Genomic DNA, 18022 nt, shown 5'->3' on the forward strand with positions numbered 1-18022 from the left:
GTTTTTATATCTGTCATCGGGTCTATATTTCCATATATGCTGCATTTACCAAATTCGTTGATATATTTTAGAATTGGACATATTTGGGAATACACAATCGAGCTTAATTTCCCCCTTTCTTATAAATAAAAAATTCTTAAAAACGAAATGCGAACCCTAATCTAATCTCAATATATTTGGAATATTATATAGCGTGCACTCTCCCAATTCATAAACAAAACTAAATATAGTTCTCAAAGTGCATAAACTGAACGATTTCCACATATTTTATGGTACAAAAACAAGGAACAAACTTTGCTCTACTTACTTAGTAATCCAATAAACAAAAAATACCAATTTCTCTCTTTCTTATCGCTTTTAGTAGTGTGCTCAAGTCTTAGAGGTGCTTATCTTATCAATGCTATTGGAATGGAATGGAACGATTGGGCCCTAGACCTATCCACCGCAACAGGTGAGTAACTCTTTTTTCACAGTATTAAACGAGATTTTGAATGGCGACGAATGTTGGAAACTAACTACGAAACTAAAAAATAAATTAACAAAAATAAATAAGTGAACTAATATAATTATAAAAAAAATCAAATTAAATAAATAGTTATAATATAATTGAAGTTTCCAAAATATTTGAAAACAATTAAAATCGTTACTATATCGATTTATATACAATTCACTGTGAAACCCCGATATAAATAATACAATTCTCAATATTTATTAACATGGCAAGCAAGTGACCTAATTTCCCTCTCTAAATATCACGAAATCATTTTTGTTCTACAAAAGGTAAAGTGTTATACGTGTTAATAATCAATTACAAAATATTTCCAAAAAAAATGTGAAATTATTCGCCTTAAATCGTAACACATAAAAGTTATTTGAAAAATGTATAAAGTCCATGTCTGTGCAATACAGTAGTGTTTCTTTTTTTAAATTGTTTTCTTGCTATCTCTTATCTGATTGTTAGACAATCTTACTCACTGTGCTTTGTATCTTCAAAACGACAAATTTTCCCTGTATATACAAAAAATACACAAAAAAAAATAGAGAACCTCATATGGCCTGCACCATAGATTTGACTCGTGAACCTCTGCTACTAAACCAAAAAAATTAAAAAAAAACAAATATGGAACAGATTCTATAGCTAAATAAGATTAATATTGCAATTGCTAAGTTGTAACAAAATGTCTTACCCATTTTTCGTAATTCGGCCAGGCCGAATCTTATGTACCCTCTACCATTGTTTGCTTAGAAAGTTCTATTATAGACTAGCATCTACAATCGAATTACTTGGGTTGTCTTAGTCCATATGGAAGCAGATTAATTACCCATATAAGTCAATTAATTTATTTATCGGTTTATATAGAGGAGTCTCTAAATAATTATGAATCTATATTAAGCAATTTTCGCACGGTAATTAAAGGGCCAAATTCCCACCGGATCGGATGACATCTGCACCTGCAGCAATCGGCGGAAATCAAATCTGGATATCAGTTTATATGGGGGCTATATATAATTATAGACCAACATGGACCAATTTTCGCATGGTTTTTAGAGACCCTATTCAAACACCATGTACCAAATTTCAACCGCATCGGATGAAATTTGCACCTCCAGGAAGCTGTGGAAATCAAATGGGGATTGTGGACAAATATGAACCAATTTTGGCATGGCTGTTACCCAGCAAAAAATACTTCATCAGTAAGAGTTTAGTTGCGCTTTTTGGTATACAATAAAGTAGGCAGTGCATCCACACTGCATGAATAGTTGGCAATAACGTAAACGAGTAATCAAACTAATTTATGATCATTCGTTTAGGTTATTGCAACCAATTCATGCAGTATAGATGCATGAAAGGTAGTGCTCTTCTCCTTCACGCCAACAATGCTATACTCAAGATTAAATATGACTTCTGGGCAATATTTCTATTAAAATGAGCAATTATATCAGCGCTATGTAGAAGCTGCTCTATATCGGGACATCGCCCACAAAAGTCAGCGCTGATTCGGTTGTTTTGTAAGCAGTTGGTACTGCCTCTCTCCCTTACAATCCTGCTGAAATAGTGCTCGAGTTTTTGCTGGATAGATGCCATATACTAAGATCACATACCAAATTTCAACCAGATCGAATGAAATTTGTTGCGCAAGCCAAATCTGGGGGTCGGTTTATATGGGGACTATACCTAAAAGTGGTCCGCTATGATCCATTTGTAATACCATCCGAGCTACATCAATAACAACTACTTGTGCCAAGTTTCAAGTCGATAGTTTGTTTCGTTCGAAAGTTAACGTGATTTCAACAGACCGGCGGACATTGCTAGATCCCAGCAAAAAATACTTCAGCAGTAAGAGTTTAGTTGCACTTTTTGGTACACAAAAAGGTAGGCAATACATCCACACTGCATGAATTGGTGGCACGGAGCCACCGTGGTGCAATGGTTAGCATGCCCGCCTTGCATACACAAGGTCGTGGGTTCGATTCCTGCTTCGACCGAACACCAAAAAGTTTTTCAGCGGTGGATTATCCCACCTCAGTAATGCTGGTGACATTTCTGAGGGTTTCAAAGCTTCTCTATGTGGTTTCACTGCAATGTGGAAAGCCGTTCGGACTCGGCTATAAAAAGGAGGTCCCTTGTCATTGAGCTTAACATGGAATCGGGCAGCACTCAGTGATAAGAGATGTGGTATCACAATGGACTGAATAGTCTAAGTGAGCCTGGTACATCGGGCTGCCACCTAACCTAACCTAATAGGTGGCAATAACGTAACGAGTAATCAAACTAGTTTATGATCATTCGTTTACGTTATTGCAACCAATTCATGCAGTATATATGCATGAAAGGTAGTGCTCTTCTCCTTCACGCCGACAATGCTATACTCAAGATTATATATCACTTCTGAGCAATATTTCTATTAAAATGAGCAATTATATCAGCGCTATGTAGAAGCTGCTCTAAATCGGGACATCGCCCGCAAAAATCAGTTGGTACTGCCTCTATCCCTTACAATCTTGCTGAAATAGTGCTCCATTTTTTGCTGGGATCTATTCAGAATTTTACCACGTCTGTGACGAATATTTCGATGTGTTACAAACGGAATGACATAGTTAATATATTACCATCCTATGGTGGAGGTTATACAAATTATAATCTAATTGTGAAGATGTCCACTTCTGTCTAACATGGTCGATATGTGATGAAAACACACATTCGGAAACTGAAGAATTCCGTGATATAACTGATCTAGAATTGAGATATTCGCTGAAATGTAGGTGAATGGTAGTGGATGAACACTTCGGTATGAAATTATTCGGTATGAAATTATTGTTTACCAGACGGCTTCATGTAGTTCTCTCGAGAATAAGTCGTAGTTGTGGCATTATGCTTTTGGCTTTTGATTCCTAGTAGGTAGGTAGGAGTAGCTTGTGAATCTGCAATAGCTTCGGATTCGATAATTCGCCTTATGTTAGTATTAAGGAAGAATTACTAATTCGAAACGCAGTAATACTGCCATTAGTCTCATTAGGAGAATTAAGCGACCAAAGGCCTCGTAGGCCCAAACGTCTCAATGGTGGAATTACCTGCTAGGAGATCTCATTTATGTAATCCAGAAATTCACAATGGAGGAACAAAAATATCATCAAACTTTATGCCGACTGCTTCAGTGTCTGAAGTGTAACTCCGAAGCCGTTAGTAGTGAGACTTTAAATCTAAAGCTACCTATCAGCTCTCAGTAGTATAACAGTTCGAAATGTAGCACTAAAGCTGTCAGTGGTAGAGCAGTTGGTCTAAAGATCACATTGTCGAAACTGTAGATCCAAAGTCTTGGGAGCCACCGTGGTGTAATGGTTAGCATGCCCGCCTTGCATACACAAGGTCGTGGGTTCGATTCCTGCTACGACCGAACACCAAAAAGTTTTTCAGCGGTGAATTATCCCACCTCAGTAATGCTGGTGACATTTCTGAGGGTTTCAAAGCTTCTCTAAGTGGTTTCACTGGAATGTGGAACGCCGGCTATAAAAAGGAGGTCCCCTGTCATTGAGCTTAACATGGAATCGGGCAGCACTCAGTGATAAGAGAGAAGTTCACCACGGTGGTATCACAATGGACTGAATAGTCTAAGTGAGCTTGATACATCGGGCTGCCACATAACCTAACCTAACCTAACCTAGATCCAAAGTCATCATTGGTGTAACTTTAAGTGCAAAGGTCTCAATGGGGAACTATGAGCTTCAATGGGAGAACGAAGGTCTCAGTGGTGAAATTGTAGGTCTAAAGCTCTCAATAGTGTAGCTGTAGTGGCACATCTGTAAAAGAGCCCGAAAAATGAGAAAGAGCCAAAATGATAAAAAGACAGAAAAGAGCCAGCAGCTCAAAATAGATCAAATTTGGCTCTTTAGCGCCAGTCACTGCAAGGCTGGCTACGTTGATCTGAGTGTGGGAAGAGTGGTGAAACATTGAGAGCAAAGGCCTAAGTGGCAGAACTTTATGCTCTATGATCTCAGTGGTTCAAATATCTCACTGGTGACATTCCAAGTCTAAAGCTCTCATTGGGGAAAGTGAAGGCCTGAAAGCGTCAGAATTACAACTGTAGGTCTGAAATTCTCAATGGTTTAGCTTTAAATAAAAAGATCTCAGTGCCAGCAAAACTCTTATTATTAAACAATCTTTAAGGTAACTTGGTTCAGAATTAAACGAAAGAAACAACATATGTATTGGCAATGTTGTGGTATTGATGAAAATTCGTAAGAAAATTCGAGATTTCGTAACCCAAACGGTCCATTAATATTAAGTCATTATTCCCAATCTTATGGTATTGCTTGGGGTAAGACACAAGTGAATACTATAAGCACCTCAACTAATTAAGCAGATTTTAATTTGGGGTTATGAAGCTATAGGCCTGGAACTGTAGGGAGTTAGCAAATCTCAATTACCAGTAGGCTACGGACATCGGTGGTGAAGCTATAGGTCCAAAGGTCTTGTTGTGGAATTGAAAGCCTCGGTGGTGGAACTGTAGGCCTAATGCTGTCAATGGTATAAATGTAGTAGCAAAATTCGAATTTCTCAGTGAAGGAACTGTGGTTTCGAATGTGCGAACTGTAAGCTTGAAAATGTCAGTCAGGCGCTACGGTTTTTTTATTCGTAACCATTACGTTTTCAGATCGTGAACGTTGGTTGTTTTTTTACAATGCATGGTGTCATTTTAACGTTGTTAGATTGACACCTTCTGTTCCCCGTTGGATACCCCATGTATGTTGATTCATTTTCATTAACGGTTTGTTTTGAAACGAGCACGCCGTTTATGATTTTTTGTATGAGTTATATATTATATTGTTTAGCAACCACCAAAAGCATTTGCGTTATAATGATATTGACAATTTTGCCAAATACCATTGCCATGGGTGGTCCATAAAAAAGACCTGAAATGATGCAGTGAGTGAGAGCTTCAAACGAATGATGTCACTATTGTGAAATTTCTGAAATTTAGATTTTGTTGTGAATTACGTATTAGACAATCTAAAAATTATAAACTATCTCAAAACACGATCATATAAACTACTAAAAAAATTAAATAAACCATAAAAGTGCCACTGTATAGATATTTTCCGATTCACCCTATTATAATTGTGTGGCTAACACTTTTTGTTTGAATTAACAAATTGATAAGATTTAAAAGCGATATAGGGGAATACGTAGATAAGGTACGTGAATGAAAAACGGAACGTAAAATCGAAAAGAGTGCAATAAGTCATGGAAGTAAAATAAAAATAAATATTCATTGTATATACGGTTTGTTTGTGTACGGAAGTTTATTTCCCTTTGTTTATAATTTGAATTTGATACCTGGTAAACTTAAAGCGTAATTTTAAAAATTGCGTTTTTTTAAATTTTGTCTATTTTTTTTAAATACCCATTTCGAAAATTTCATCAAATAATGGTAAAGGCCTTACAACGAGAACTGTTATTTTGAATTACCCGGTATTTCGCGGTAGCTGTCTCCTTCGAGGATTTTATTCTTTGAATTTTGACAAATAAAAATTTTTGCATTATTAAAAATGCTACAAAATAATCTACCGCAACACAGTAAAATTATCTTGTAGTCATAGTTCGCACAACTAAAGCATTTTGTGATATAAAAATTAACGGAAAAATTCAGTATTGCTGCTCTAGCCCAAAATTTTGAAGCAAACCCCAGAAACCAAGAAACCAACATTAACATAAACATTAAGGTATAGTCACACTTACCAAATATTTGATCAAAATGAGTTTGAAACTCGTTTTTTTTTCAGAAAGTTTTTCGAAATATCTGGATACTGAATTTGAGAAATACTCCTACCATGATGTTATAACATATGTTTGCTGGTTTCAATGTGGCTATGAATAGTTTTATGATTGATGTCAATATTTTCCCAGTGTGACCCTTGCGTTAGATAATGATTTTTTCGTTGGCGGTATAAAAAGTTTCGTAACAATAATATTCGTAATAATAACGAATTTGTTCCTTTGGCTCAGTGACACATTTCATTATTATTGGCTTAACAGAGAGCGGAAAAAGTGATAGTCAGTTGACACGCAGAGTATGGTTGCTGCCGCAGTAGCATGGGGTCTCACGTTATCGTGAAGCAAGATAATTTAGTCGTATAGCCTCAATTACCCAGCTTAATCCAGAATTCCATCCAAATCTTGAAAAATTTCTAAATTTGTATACCAAAAACTGCGTTTGCTCATATCTACTAAAATATGTGTCCTAGAGCCAAAAAGGAGCTTAATTTGTAATGACCTCAAGAAAATCAAAAATTCATCCAAATTTTGAAAAAATTTTAGTTTTTATATATAGTTTTATATGTGTCCTCATATCTTATAAAATATGCGTCCTAGAGCGAAAAGGAGCTCAATTCGTGATCACCCCAAGGAAATCTAACATTCCAATAAAATCCTGAAAACAATGGAATCTTTTGTATGAAAAATTTATTTTGCTCATATCTCCTAAACTACGCGTCCTAGAGCGCATTCAAAATTCCATTTGAATCCTGAAAAAAAATTTAAATTTTTATATGAAAAATAGATGCTAAAATTAACTTCCCAGCCAAAAAAAAATTGGAAGTTCTTTCAAATGCACAACTTTAATAGAACTTCGGGAAGATGCCCTCCCAATGATGTTCTTTATTTTAACTCCCCAGGAAGTTCTTTTAATTCAATTTTTTTTTAACTTGTTTTTTTTCACACATTTAATGGGTAATTTTATCTTTTTTGTTTCAAATAGGTTAAAAACAGGGTAAGAATTCATAAAATGGTACAAATCATTTAAATTTTGTCGAACAAAATGCTAAATCCAATCTGAAAAAATGTGATTTTTTGAAAATATTTCAGTTCAAACGTTTCCGACAAGCGTTAGAATCCATTAAAAATTATAAAAAATTATAAAAATTATTTATTTGACAAAATAATACAGAATTTTTTGAATTACATCCCAAACATTGAATTCGGATCACACCTAAAGAAGTGATGCAAATTCAGTGCAACGGCTGTGGAAATGGAGGACTTCCGTCCTATGACAAGCCCATGTTAAATTCATCGCTTCTGCGTCAATTTTGCACCACTTCCGGATCCAAAAAGAACATTTTCATTACTTTTTTTGCTGGGTTATATTTATTACAAAAAAAATATTTTGTTTTATTTTTAAAATTTTAAAAGAAATTTTCCCGAATTTGTCGGTATTACATGTAAGTCTCAAATATTTTATTAACTAAATGGCATAATAGAATTCCAAAGGCATACAAATTAGGGATAATAAATGATGTTAACGAAAAAGTACTAAAAATGTATTTTCGAAGCAAAAAGGTGCTAAAATTACATAATATCAAATTTAACGACTATTGTAAAAGTATACGTATATTTAAATCTAGACCAATTTGGACAATTTTTATACCCTGCGCCACACTGTGGAACAGGGTATTATAAGTTAGTGCATATGTTTGCAACACCCAGAAGGAGACGAAATAGACACATGGTGTCTTTGGCAAAAATGCTCAGGATGGGCTCCTGAGTCGATATAGCCATGTCCGTCTGTTCGTGAACACATTTTTGTAATCAAAGTCTAGGTCGCAGTTTTAGTCCAATCTACTGCAAATTTGACACAAGTATGTGTTTTGGCTCAGAATAGAACCCTATTCATTTTGGAAGAAATCAGTTCAGATTTAGATATAGTTCCCATATATATCTTTCGCCCGATATGGACTAATACGGTCCCAGAAGCTAGAGTTTTACCCCAATTTTGCACTAGGAGTACAATTAGTAGTGTAGTCAAGTGTGCCAAATTTTATTGAAATCGGTTCAGATTTAGTTATAGCTCCCAATTTACACTCATATGACCACAGAGGCCAATTTTTTGCTCCGATTTAGTTGAAATTTTGCACAGGGAGTAGAATTAGCATTGTAGTTATGCGTGCCAAATTTGGCAGAAATCGGTTCAGATTTAGATATAGCCCCCATATATAGCTTTCGCCCGATTTACATTCATATGACCACAGAGGCCAATTTTTTTGCTCCGATTTAGTTGAAATTTTGCACAGGGAGTAGAATTAGCATTGTAGCTATGCGTGCCAAATTTGGTTGAAATCGGTTCAGATTTAGATATAGCTCGACTTTAGACTTTCCTTACTTGTTTTTTTTTTCTAAAAACAATCTTAATTTGCAAAATTTTATTTCTATAGGAAATTTTGTCAAAATTTTATTTCTATAGGAAATTTTGTCAAATTTTATTTCTATAGAAAATCTTATTTCTATAGAAAATTTTGTCAAAATTTTATTTCTATAGAACATTTGTTGAAAATTTTATTTCCATAGAAAATTTTGTCAAAATTTTATTTCCACAAAAAATTTTGTCCAATTTTTATATTATAGGAAATTTTCTCAAAATTTTATTGCTATATTTCTATTTTATTACTGTGGCCACCGGCTCAGGGACCAGCTCGTCTCCTTCTGGGCGTTTCATATATATACACTATCTTATAATACTCTGTTCCTCAGTGTAGGGGAAAAATTACATTTCACGTTTCACATTTGCGGACAAATGTGGTATAGACAATATTCCTCTCAAAAATGTTGAGATCCTGTAATACCTCATTTTGAAATATGTTTATTTCTTCAATGTCCGCTATTTAAAATTTTTTAGAGTTGAGTTGATATCTGAGAAACGTTCACATTTAGGGCAGAAACACTCTATATAGAAAATAATGTGATGAAAAAGTACCAATGACTCGCGGTCGTGCCACTGTGCTTTTGGCAGTCGAAATGTATCAAAAAAGCACAAAAGTGTCAACTTTATCAATCCTGATACAAATAAGTTCAATGCTAACTAAGAAGAAGTTTATTGTACACTTCTCAAATAGAGTAAGAATGAACTACAGCGTGGTTAATATGATAATGATCTGACGTCTAAGATTTTTCCTTTATTCTTAGTTAATTTTTGCTTTTCGAGAAGGATGTATTCGTAAATGGTAGTTAAAAATCCAAAAGTGTCAGAAAATTTCTGTTACTTTAATTTAGTTCAATTTTTGCACGGGATAATTCATGTTTCCCCTAACTTAGTTTATTTATTTTGATTCTTAAGAAATAACTAGAATTCTGCAAATAAATTAAATCGTTTTCGCCCAAGAATTCCCCCTTCAAAGGAGGTCTTTCCCTCGTATTATATTCATTTCTACACTAGCTGTCTATTAGAAAGCCGCTAATGATATTTTAAGACAGTAAATGATTCACTATTTTTTATCATGTAATTGTTGTTATAAGTGATAATTGACATTTACCACGCCATTAAATAAATTCTAATAATTTTTATATATTTTCAGAATTTCGTCCATAGACCTTCTAATCATATGTGAGCAAGAAATTTCAACAAAATGTGGAAGAGAAAAACATATCATTGGGCAACATTTATGGCCATTGTAGTCTTAAATCTACCCCATACCGACGCTTCATATTGTCCCATAAATTGCAAATGTTCCTGGGTATTGGATAGTTTAGATGTGAATTGTGCCAGTAGGGGTCTCATCGATTATCCAGATTTTCAAACGATACCAATGCAACACCTTGATCTCTCGGGAAATTATTTTATAGATTTTCCACAACATTTGGCCCAATATGAGTCTTTAATATATCTGGATTTGTCCAACAATCAAATCGAATATATTCAAATGGATGCTTTGCTGGGATTCGATTCCCTAAGAACTCTGATATTAGCCAATAATAGTATACACCAATGGGCCGACATAAATCCCAGTGGTTTATTTCAAAATGCCATTAATCTACAACGTTTGGTTTTGAGTGGAAATCAATTGAATACTTTTACTACAGATGACCAGCAGAAAGTGATTGTTAGTGAATCATTAACACATTTGGAATTGGAAAATTGTGGCATTACCAAGGCGGGAGGAGATTTACTGATACAAAATATGCCAAATTTGCAAAGTTTAAATTTAAATAGCAATCCTTTAAACTCGGTGGGCTCGCTACCTTCAAAAACTCTAAGAATATTGGAAATGAAAAATTGTAATTTACAAAGAATCCCCAGATCTTTGCTGCAAGGTTTACCCGCATTGGAATCCCTAAAACTGTCTTGGAATACAGCTTTACAAGTTGATACCATGAATCGTTTGGAATCATCCACACTCAGTGATTTGGATCTCTCCTACTGTAGTCTCGACGAAATAGATCTTTCAGCATTACCCAGTCTAACGCAATTGCAATTAAGTGGAAATATGATTCGTTCTCTAACAAGCCATACATTTGAGAATAACACAATGTTGCAGGTGATTAGTTTATCCCGCAATTCTCTGCGTACTTTGGAAGCGGAAACTTTTCAGAATTTGAAGAGTCTTAACTCATTGGATTTATCGTATAATGAAATAGCCCGTTTGGATCGTTATCTCTTTAGGGCCAATGATAATTTGGCCACATTGAATTTGAATCATAATGTCATTGAGAAATTCACAAAATTGGTGTCGAATTCATTGCGTGATATTAATTTGTCTTGGTGTGAAATTATACAAATCGATGGTACAGCATTTTCCGGTCTTTCCAGTTTACAAAAATTGGATTTATCCAATAATCTAATTAGTGATATTCCCTCTGGCATGGGTTCGAGTACTTTGCAGAAATTGGATTTGAGTTATTGCAGGTAAGCTTAATTGTTTTTGTATTTATTATTTTTTTAACTTTGTCGTGTGTAACCAAAAATGTCCTCCCAAAGATGTTCTTTATTTTAACTGCACAGGAAGTTCATTTGAGTCAATTTTTTATAACTCGGTTTTTTCATATTTTTAATGGGAAATTTAAAATTTTATTTTTTCAAATGGTAAAAGCAGATTAAAAATAAATAAAATAGTGCAAATTATTTTAATTTTGTTAAATCCTTTCTAGAAAAATTTCGAATTTTTGAAAATATTTGATGTCAAATGTTCCAGACAAGCGTTATAATGCATTAAAAATCATTAAAAAAAATTAAAAATTATTTCTTTGTCAAAATATCACAAAATTTCTTTATTCACATCCAAATCACTGGTTTCGCATCACACTTAAGAAGTGATGCAAATTCAGTGCAACGGCTGTTGAAATGGTGGACATCCGTCCTATGACAAGCCCATGTTAATATCATCGCTTCTTCGTCAATTTTGCACCACTTCCGGATCCAAAAAGAACATTTTCACTACTTTTTGGCAACGCTTTTTTTTTTGCTGGGAAAGGAAAACATTGGTCTCAGACCCCATAAACTATATATGTATATAATGGGTTGTTGGGGGGAAATTCTGTGTCGTTCTAGTTTCAACTTGAAACTTTGTACAAGTAGTTTTAATTGATGTAGGTTCGATATTGCAAACGGGCCATATCGGACCACTTTTAAATACAGTCCCAATATAAACCGATGCCCTATATAAACCGATTGTTAAGTCTCTTGAAACACCAAATTTCATCCGCTCCGTTTGAAATTTGGTACGCGATATTGTTCACTCTGACAACCATGCGAATGTTGCTCCATGTCCGTACATAATTACACACCCCAAAAAATCGCTTCTGTAACATATACCCTAAACACATTTTGCTTCAAGCATATATATTTTCAGGATTGGTCCAAACAAAATATTGTGTGTATTGCTCAAACATACAATGTTTCACCTTAGGGCATACACTGGTAGAAAAAATTTTAATGAAATTTTCTTTGTGTGGATATATTTTTAAGGCGCCAACTAGTTACTTCCATTATTTTACTTGCAGCATACTCTCCAGGTCTCTTTCTAAACACATATATGTTTATAGGCTATTTCTAACTTAATATATGTTTGCATCTAAGCATATTATATTTATAAACAGTTTATGCCCCAAACATAATATGTTCTAACATATTAACATATATGTCCCAAACATGTTATGCTAGTTTATGAACATTATATGCTTGCACTTAAAAATATTTTGTTAAAAAATTTGAGTTCCAAACATATAATTTTTACAGTCTTTTTCGTCCGTGCATATAGCCGGTATATAAACCGAACCCATACCCTCCCGGAGCCTCTTGGATCCTATCGGATCATCCTGGCATAACCTTGTACACAATCGATTGTGGGGGGTACTTAAGGTTTGGACTCGTTATTAAATGGACTGACAACTCTGAATGTTGATCCAGGTATACTTAGGCTGTTAGACGAACTTCTAATGAGGAGATATATTTCAGCCACACTAGGACAAGCAAACATACAAAGGTATGTATCTTATCACCTCTTCTTTGGTTGCTATAAACAACCTTCTGGTTTCCCTAGAAAAAGAAAGGATAAAAGTGGTGGCATGCGCAGACGATGTGGCTCTAGCAGTCAGGGGAAAATTTCCATCCACAATCAGAGATGTTATACAGAAAGCTCTCCGTATGACTGAGAAATGGGCGAAAGAGAATGGTCTTGGAGTAAATCCTGCAAAGACAGAATTAGTCATGTACTGCAAAGATCGCAAAATTCCAACGGTTAAGCTCATATCCTAGGGGGTATTGAAATACCTTGGCATTATTTTGGACAGGAAGCTGAACATTAGGCTTAATATTGAAGAAAGGGCGAGAAAAGCCACGGTAGCTTGGTACTTGTGCAAAAAGGCAATAGGAAAAAAGTGGGGACTAAAACCGAAAATTGTGCATTGGCTATACACGGCAGTGGTTAGACCTATAATGCTTTATGGTATTGTAGTTTGGTGGCCGACACTTCAGCAACCGACAGGTTTAGATAAAGTTTAGCGTATGGCGTGATTGTGTATCTCAGGCGCATGCAGTGAGAGAGGAACAGATTCCCTTTATGTAATGATGCATCTATTGCCTTTAAACAGTTTGGCCAAACAGTCAGTTGCTACAACGGCTGTGCGGTTGCGCGAGCTATCGCTGTGGTCGGAAAAAAATATAGGTCACAATTCGGTCCTCAAAATAATGCCAGATGTGCCTAACGTATTGGTTTACACTCTGGCGGAACCACTTTTCGACAAAAAGTTTGAAATTCCAATTCCCAACAGTGAGGTGTAGTGTACACAGACCCCGGGGAATAAACGATATATAGATTTCTACACTGATGGCTCCAAATTGGATGGACAAGTGAGTTTCGGAGTATATTCTAAAGATGTGGAAATTCGAATAGCGAAAAGATTACCTAATCACTGTAGCGTTTTTCAGGCAGAAATATTAGCAATAAGAGAGGTGGTCAACTGGCTGAGAAGTAATGTTTCAATAAATATTGGCATTGTCTACATTTGAACGATGATATATTTCTTGTTGCAAAAAAGTTATGAAAGACAAATGATATTTAAGATTAAGTAGAAAATAATTTGTTTCCTCTTTATGCTTTATATCTTAAACATTGTAAACATTTTGTATTTATTTAATTTTTATTTCCTATATTTTCAGATTGTCCGCATTACGTAATACCACTTTCCAGAATTTTCCCGAGTTGGCTCAATTGAAATTAAATGGAAATCGATTTACAAATCCCTTTCCCCGAGATTATTTCAAATCCAACAAATATTTAGATGCAATATATGCTGGCGATAATACATGGATATGCAATTGTGAGGATATGACATTCATTGAATTCCATGATTATCTCACAGCAGCACCTGCAAGGGTAAGTAATTCAATAAAAGCACAGTTATTTTACAAAGATGTTAACAAGTATATACGGCCGTAAGTTCGGACAGGCCCAAGCTTATGTACCCTCAACCATGGATTGCGTAGAAACTTCTACTGAAGACTGTCATCCACAATCGAATTACTTGGGTTGCGGTAACACTTGGCGATGGCAATGTATCTTAAAACTTCCTAACGCCGTCTTCTAAATTGCAGGGAAGTCCATACGTGGTATATATTAAACTAAAAAAGGCCGATTAAATACATATATAATTAAGTTTGACAAAATGTTCTATAGAAATAAAATTTTCACCAAAGTTTCTATAGAAATAAAATGTTGACAACATTTTCTATAGGAGTAAAATTTGGACAAAATTTTCAATAGAATTAAAATTTTGACAACATTCTCTATAGAAATAAAGTTTTGAAAAAATTTTCTATTTTGTGAAAGTTTTCTATAGAAATAAAATTTGAAAAAAATTTTCTATAGGAATAAAATTTTGACAAAAATTTCTATTGAAATAAAATTTTGACAAAATTTTCTATAGAAATAAAATGTTGGTAGACCAATTTTTGCATGGTTGTTAAAGAACATATACCAACACCATGTACCAAATTTCAACCGGATCGGATGAATTTTGCTCCTCCAAAAGGCTCTGGAGGTCAAATCTGGGGGTCGGTTTTTATGGGGGCTATAGCAATTATGGACCGATATGGACCAATTTTTGATGGTGTCTAGAGACCATATACTTACACCATGTATCAAATTTCAGCCAGATCGGATGAAATATGCTACTCTTAGAGATTCCGCAAGCCAAATCTAGGGGTCCGTTTATATGGGGGTTATACGTAAAAGTGACCAATTTTCAATACCATCCGACCTACATCAATAACAAGTTTCAAGTCGATAACTTGTTTCGTTCGGAAGTTAGCACGATTTCAACAGACGGACGGATGGACGGACATGCTCAGATCGACTCAGAATTTCACCACGACCCAGAATATATATATATATATATATATATATATATATATATATATATATATATATATATATATATATATATATATATATATATATATATATATATATATATATATATATATATATATATATATATATATATATATATATATATATATATATATATATATATATATATATATATATATATATATATATATATATACTTTATGGGGTCTTAGAGCAATATTTCGATGTGTTACAAACGGAATGACAAAGTTAATATACCCCCATCCTATGGTGGAGGATATAAAATAAAATTATTTAATCAAATACCAAATCAATCATAAAATTAATTTTTAATTGAAATTGCCTTAATCGCCAAAAATTATAATTTCAATCAAATTCAAGTAAATTATTTATTGGCACAATTAAAATTTTTTTGATTTAAATAACTTAACTGCAAAGTAGTAAAAATATCTCCCATACTTTTCAATTAAAATCTTAATACAATTTAAAAACACTTTCAATTAAAAAATTAATTGAATCAATTAAATTAAACAATTAAATAATCAAAACACAAAAGGATTACACAGAAAAAATGTTTTTTTCTTCAATCACAACATTTAAAAAATTAATAAAAATTAAATAATTAATCCTCAATTAGAATGAATAAATTAATTTTATCCAATTAAGAAGTTAACTTATATTACACATTTCTGTAATTGGTTTTATTTTAGTTAAAACGTTATTTGAATCAATTAATTTTTTTAATCGAATATTTTTTTAATTGAAAAAGTATTTATGACATTTTACAGAAATCAGTAGAATCCATTAAATTTTTAAAAGCATCAATTAAAAGATCAATTGATTCTATTAATCAAACAAAAGATCAATAAAATTAAATAATTTAGTAAAATCAATTTTATATTGTGTCAATTAATTTCGTAATTGTCCTCGGTGATTGGCATTTCGTAATCGAAGCAATTTCCATTTTAAATTTATTATATTAAAAATATTTATTTATATTATATAAAAAATATTTTTCTGTGAACCCCTCAATCCATAAGAGGGATTCACATAAAAGACCCATTTTTGGCTTCACTCACGAAATGAATTCATATAATTATATTTTAATTCAAATTGCTTAAATTGCTACGAAAATTATAACATAAATCCCCAAGCTAAATGACACTATTAAAAAAATTAATTCACACAATTAAAATTTTATTATCCTGAACCCGTAATCCTTTTGCCAGCCTGAGTATTTTCAACATTTCTAAATTGTATGCCCTCAATTAGTTTCTGTTTCAAAAAGCCCTAATCCTATTATTTTTCCCTCCGTAGATTAAAGATCGTAATAGCTTGCGTTGTGCCTCGCCTCCAATGTACTATGGCAAAACTTGGGAAGCCGCTTGCGGGAAAGACTGGGTACCCAATCAGCGTTCGAGTAGTGCCGAAAAAGTTTGGTCCACCATTGTCCTAAGTATTTTGGCAATTGGTGGTTTAATTTGTCTATTCACCTGCTTCCAAAAATATATGGAATGGAGAAGGAAACGACTGGACCAGGAAGAATATCAAAGGAATCAAGATGAAATGAGATCTATGTGAGTATATTGGCCCAAGGGGTTTCTTGGTATCTAATGCCTATAATAATGTAACATTTTTCTGCAGACGTGATTTGAATAGACGTATATTGGATGAAGATGCCAGGCCTAATGCCCCCAACAATTTCGAAAACAATCTACTGCCCTCGTATGAAGATGCTTTACGTATGCCCAAACCTGTGCGTCCGGTTAAATCAATGCTTGATTTAACCACGGAAACGTCACGACGTAAAAGTCGTCTTAAAAAATCTCGTACAAATCCTGAAGAGGATATCTCGGAGGGTGAAGAGCCAGAGTTGGATTATCGTACACGTTTTCGCAGCGAAGAAATGCTTTCGAATCGTGACAAAGAACGTGTGCAGCAAATCGGACCGACACGCAGAACAGGCCCTGTTGTCTACAATCCATTTGGCAGTAGACTCTTTGCCACAGAAGACTCACGTTTCCCGCCCGCCCATTTGAAATCGCAAAATCTACAGAGTGCTGAAAAAATTGGAAATTTCCAAAGCTATGAAAATAGCCCATATACCAAACGTAAACCCAAAATAGCAGAAATTCCTCCCTTCAAGAGAGCTAGCCTAAGAGCCGACAGTGTAGAATTTCTTACAGATCCTGAATTTGATGCGGTCAGTAAACCGAATAGTCCATTTGCCCAGCGTAAACCTAAAAAGGCTATGGCACCTGGACCACCACTTACACCAGCTGTGGAGGATTATTTTGCTGATATACCCAGAGCTAAGAATAAGGACTCACCACAAGGCAGTGATTTCCATATGATAATTGAGCCCGATATTCAATCACTGAAGGATGGCAATTCATCGTCCGATTCAAATCCCGAAATTGATCTAATCAAGGGTAAACGTAAGAAATTAAGAAATTCATCGAGTCGAAGAGCTAGTGGCAGTTTTACGGCAGCCACAGCAGCAGCAGCAGCAGCTGGTGATACCTCTGAGGAGGATCCCATTGTTGTGGTTCATCGACCAATGCGTGAGACTTTATTCTAGACTCAAGGGATTCGAACAAAACTACAGTTTTAGTATTTTAGCATATGTACACCATTGTCATTTTCATTTTCACTACATAGATATATTAAGAATATAATAATTAAATAAATTTATTTAGTTTGTATTATAAGGACATTTTTATATATTTATACGCAAAAAATGCGACTATAGTCTGGAAATTCCTTTTCGCGGTAAGAAGTTTCTTTGTTGTTATGCCCTATACCATAGGATACTAAATTTGTCATTCCTTTTGTAACACATTGAAATCCTGGTCTCAGACCCCATAAAGTATATTCATTAAAAGTT

The 18022-nt window shown here is 34.2% G+C and overlaps 1 protein-coding gene across 1 annotated transcript; it reads left to right on the plus strand.

The window, feature by feature from the left end:
- The first annotated feature begins 491 nt into the window (after positions 1–491).
- Positions 492–17846, plus strand: LOC142241593 (uncharacterized). The gene is made up of 5 exons (XM_075313378.1): positions 492–780; positions 9844–11171; positions 13923–14139; positions 16453–16712; positions 16780–17846. The coding sequence occupies exons 2-5, from the start codon at positions 9895–9897 to the stop codon at positions 17714–17716; spliced, it is 2691 nt and encodes an 896-aa protein (XP_075169493.1). The 5' UTR covers positions 492–780; positions 9844–9894; the 3' UTR covers positions 17717–17846.
- The last annotated feature ends 176 nt before the right edge of the window (positions 17847–18022 follow it).

The sequence above is a fragment of the Haematobia irritans genome, chromosome 5, assembly GCF_050003625.1.
Source record: "Haematobia irritans isolate KBUSLIRL chromosome 5, ASM5000362v1, whole genome shotgun sequence".
NCBI classification, from domain to species: domain Eukaryota; kingdom Metazoa; phylum Arthropoda; class Insecta; order Diptera; family Muscidae; genus Haematobia; species Haematobia irritans.